At 53.0% G+C, this 4379-nt stretch overlaps 1 protein-coding gene across 1 annotated transcript; it reads left to right on the forward strand.

The window, feature by feature from the left end:
* The first annotated feature begins 2816 nt into the window (after positions 1-2816).
* On the forward strand, positions 2817-3869 carry LOC131400476 (melanoma-associated antigen B16-like). Its single transcript, XM_058535203.1, has one exon. The coding sequence runs from the start codon at positions 2817-2819 to the stop codon at positions 3867-3869; it is 1053 nt and encodes a 350-aa protein (XP_058391186.1).
* The last annotated feature ends 510 nt before the right edge of the window (positions 3870-4379 follow it).

Raw genomic sequence — 4379 nt, forward strand, 5'->3', positions numbered from 1 at the left:
GGGCCTTAGGGGCACCCGGACACCACGGGGAGTTGGGGGCGGGACGCCGAGTGGGAGCGGAAGGGACGTGCCCTAACTTCCACTTTCGGGGTATTGTGGGTGAAGGCCTGTGCTGAAAGGCACCGCCTCGATCAGCAGGAGGAGGAGTCCTAGACCTGATCAAGTAATAAGGTGAGGACGTTGAATGAGGGAACCAACTACCCCAGAATAGAAGGGGCCTCAGTAAGTAAAGCCTAGTCCCTTTTGTCATCCTGGGGAGCCCCCGGAGTAACTGTCAGACTGCAGCATCCACTGACTTGGGCCTCAGGAATCTGAGGGTGGTGGGGGCCTCGGTCTGAAGGGCGTGGCCACAAGTCAGCAGAGGGAAGAGGCCCCGGCACTGTTGAGTTTCAAGATAAGATGCTGAATGGGGAATGAGATCACCACCACCACAGAACAGAGGGGATTCCATAGGTAAGAGCCCAGCCCCTGCTCTGGCCCTGGGGATCCCCAGAATAACTGTCACACTGACTTCCATCTCCGGTTAGCAGGAAAGTGAGGCCTGTTCTGAGGAGTCTTTCCCCAGGTGAGCAGAGGGAGGAATCCTAGACCCTGCCAGGAGTCAAGGTGAGACTCTGAGTGAGGACTGAGGGGACCACCCACACCAGACGGGAGGGGGGTGTGCGAAACTCCCTGGTGAGCTCTGGGAGGAGGAGGGTTGGCAGGGACTGGCTTCCCCTGACTTTTGCCTTTGGAGTCTGAGGATGGTGAATGCCTTGGTCTGAGGGAAGAGGCCTAGTTTCAGCAGAGAGAGAAGTCCTAAGCCTTTCCAGATTTCAAGGTAAGGCACTGAGTGGGGCCTGAGGGGACCCCTCCTCCAGAAAGGAGGGGACCACCCACTTCACAAGAGAGGAGGTCTCACAAATAAGAGCCCAGACCCTGCTCCAGCCCTGGAGCCCCCAGAGTAATTGTCAGACTGAGTTGCCTCCTGACTTCCACCTTGGGTTTGCAAGGAAGTGAGGTCTATTCTGAGGATTGCTGCCTCAGGTGAGCAGAGAGAGGAGTCCCAGATCCTGCCAGGAGTTAAGGTAAGATGCTCAGTGAGGACTGAGAGGACCCCTCCTCCAGAATGGAGAGGGCCTCTCAGAGCTCTACTGTCAGCCCGGGGCAGGGGCGAGGGGAGGCGGCACACATGGTCAGAAGTCACTTCCCCTGATTTTTGTCTCAGGAGTCTGAGGTAAAGGCCTGGGGTGCAGCCTCCAGTCAGCAGAAGGAGGAGTCCCAGCCTCTACCAGAGTCAAGGTAAGATGCTGAGTGAAGATTGAGGGAACATCCACTCCACACTGGAAGGGGCTCTACAGAGCCCCACCCCTGTTGTCACCTCTGGGAGGTGCTGGGCATGGGTAGCCAGAATTTGGCATCCACTGACTCTACCTAGAGAATCTGAGGGAGGTGAGTACCTCGTTCTGAGGGAGCAGGCCTCAGTTCAGCAGAGGGACGAATGGCAAGCCCTGTCAACTCTCAGCATAAGACTCTGTGTGGGGACTGTTGGGACCACCCACCTCACAACAGAGGGGACCTCTAGATAAGGGCCCAGTCCCTGCTGTCAGCTCTGGGAGGTCCTGGAATAGCTGTCAAACTGAGTTGCCCTCTGACTTCTACCTTGGGTTTACAGGGAGGTGAAACCTGTTCTGAGGAGCACTGCCTCAGGCGAGCAGAGGGAGGAGTCCCAGACCCTGCCAGGATTCAAGGTAAGATGCTGAGTGAGGACTGAAGAGATATCTCCCCCAGGATGGAGAAGGCCCCTCAGAACTCTGTTGTCAGCCCTGGGAGGAGGAGGGGGTAGGCAGGAGTGATTTCTCCTGACTTTTGTCTGGGGAGTATGAGGATGGTAAGGACATTGGTCTGAGAGGTGCAGCCTCAAGTAAGCAGAAAGAGGAATCCCAAGTCCTGCCAGGAATCAAAGTAAGATGCTGTGTAAGGACTTGGGAGGATCACACACTCCAGAACAGTGGGGACCACAAAGAGCCCTGTCCCTATTTTCAGACTAAGTAGGCCCTGGAATAGTTGTCAGACTTTGGTGCTTTCTGACTTTGGCTACAGGAGTCTGAGGGCTGTTGTCTCAAGTTAGCAGAGAGAGGTGGCTCAGTCTCTGTCAAGGTCAAAGTTATGACCCTGAGTGAGGATTGAGGGGACCACACACATCAGAACAACAGAGCTCCAACAGACAGCTGCCCCCCTCTGTCACTTCTAGGAGGCCCAGACAGGTGTGGCCTAATGAGGGACCCCCCTCACTTCCCTCCCCTCAGTGTCTATCACCTCTGTGACTTTCCTGGTTGAGAGGCTCTGAGAAGAGTTGTCAGTCTGAGGCACCCTCTTGCTTCTTTTTAATTCGGGTGTCTCAGGGAGATGAAGGCCTCTTTCCGAGGTGATAATCCTTGAGTCAGTAGAGGGAGGAGTCCCAGATACTCCCTGGGGTCACAGTGAGGATTCCGAACAAAGGCAGAGGGGACCATCCACCCCCAAACAGAAGGGATCCCCCAGAACCTGACCTCACCTGCCCTGTTATCAGCTCTGGGAAGCCTTGAGCTGAGTTGACTGGCTGCACTCTGAGGAGCCTTCTCACTTCCCCCTTCAGCTTCTTACAGGTCAGGACAGGAGACCTGTGAGGCTCTAGAGCACTGCCCAGGAAAAGATGGGTAGAGGCATTCTTTATCAGAGCCGCCACAGTTTACCAGACTAGGCTACTCGCATACTCCCTTTCTCCCTAGGTCGTGGTTCCCTATCATCCACCCTCCTAGCCCCGTTCCTGCCTACTACCACTGACAAGAGTAAGCATGTCTCAGGGTCAGGAGATTACGTGTTGCACACAAGAACAACACCATGCCCACAGTGAGACCCAGGGCCTGGAGGTTGCACAGGTCTCTGAGGCTATGGAGGAGACCTTTCCCTCCTCCTCCCATCCTCTAACGCCTGACAACCTGGAGGAAGCTCCAGCTGCTGGGGCACCCACTACTCCCCAGAGTCCTCAAAGTGCCTACTCATCTTCCACTAGCATCACAGCCACCTCATCAAGTGAATCAGATGAGAGCTCCAGGAGCCAAGAAAAGGAGGATAGTTCAGCTTCTTCCGAGTCCCTCTCAGAAACTGAGAACTTGCCCATAGACCCTCTAGAGGAGAAGGTGTCTTTGTTGGTGCGGTTCCTGCTGCATAAATATCAAATGAAAGAGCCAATCACAAAGACAGACATGATTGATGTTGTTATCAAAGAGTACAAGGATAACTTCCTTGAGATCTTTAGGAGAGCATGTGAGCGCATAGAGCTGGTCTTTGGCATTGATGTGAAGGAAGTTGACCCCACCAGCCACAGCTATGTCCTCGTCAACAAACTAGACCTCACCTATGATGCGAGGCTCAGTGGTGATGAGGGCATGCCCAAGACCGGCCTCCTGATAATTATCCTGGGAGTGATCTTCATGAAGGGCAATCATGCCACTGAGGAGGAGGTCTGGGAAATGCTGAATATGATGGACTTATATTCTGGGAGGAAGCACTTTATTTTTGGGGAGCCCAGGGAGTTCATCACCAGAGATTTGGTGCAGGAAAAGTACCTGGTATACCGGCAGGTGCCTGACAGTGACCCTCCACACTATGAATTCCTATGGGGTCCAAGAGCCCATGCTGAAACCAGCAAGATGAAATTGCTGGAGTTTTTGACTAAGATCCATGGTTCTGACCCCACCTGCTTCCCAATCCAGTATGAGGAGGCTTGGAGAGATGAGGCAGAGAGAGCCCGAGCCAGAGCTGCAGCCAGGGCTGCCACTACTGCCTCAGCCAGTGCGAGTTCCAGTGCCGGTCCAGCAGCTCCTCCCTCCCCTAGTGAAGTCTGAGACAGATTCTTCATTTTGTCATTGAAGAGAGCAGTCAATCTTCTAAGTAGTGGAGGGCTGGGGTGTGGCTGTAGGGAACACAGTGTATAATGTCTTTGTGTCTCTCTTCTATATGGTTAACATGGAGGTTTATCTTTTTGGGGGGAGTTAGTTTTCAAATGTTGTTCCCTTTAATATAACATTGCATTAGCATCAGAATCTAAGTTTATGAATGACATTGGTCATACCTTTAATGCTACTTATGAAGTTTAAGGATACAAGTTTTTTGTTGTTGTTGTTGTTGTTGTTTTTGCTGAGGAAGAGTCGCCCTAACCTAACATCTGCTGCCAATCTTCCTCTTTTTATATGTGAGCCCCTGCCACAGCATGATACTGAGAGACGAGTGGTCTATGTCTGTGCCCACGAACCAAACCCGGGCTGCCGAAGCAGAGTGTGCCAAACTTAATCACTAGGCCACTGGGACTGGCCCAAGAATACAAGTTCTGCTTGTTTATAAAACAAATTGTGAAA

Source organism: Diceros bicornis, chromosome X, assembly GCF_020826845.1.
Source record: "Diceros bicornis minor isolate mBicDic1 chromosome X, mDicBic1.mat.cur, whole genome shotgun sequence".
NCBI classification, from domain to species: domain Eukaryota; kingdom Metazoa; phylum Chordata; class Mammalia; order Perissodactyla; family Rhinocerotidae; genus Diceros; species Diceros bicornis.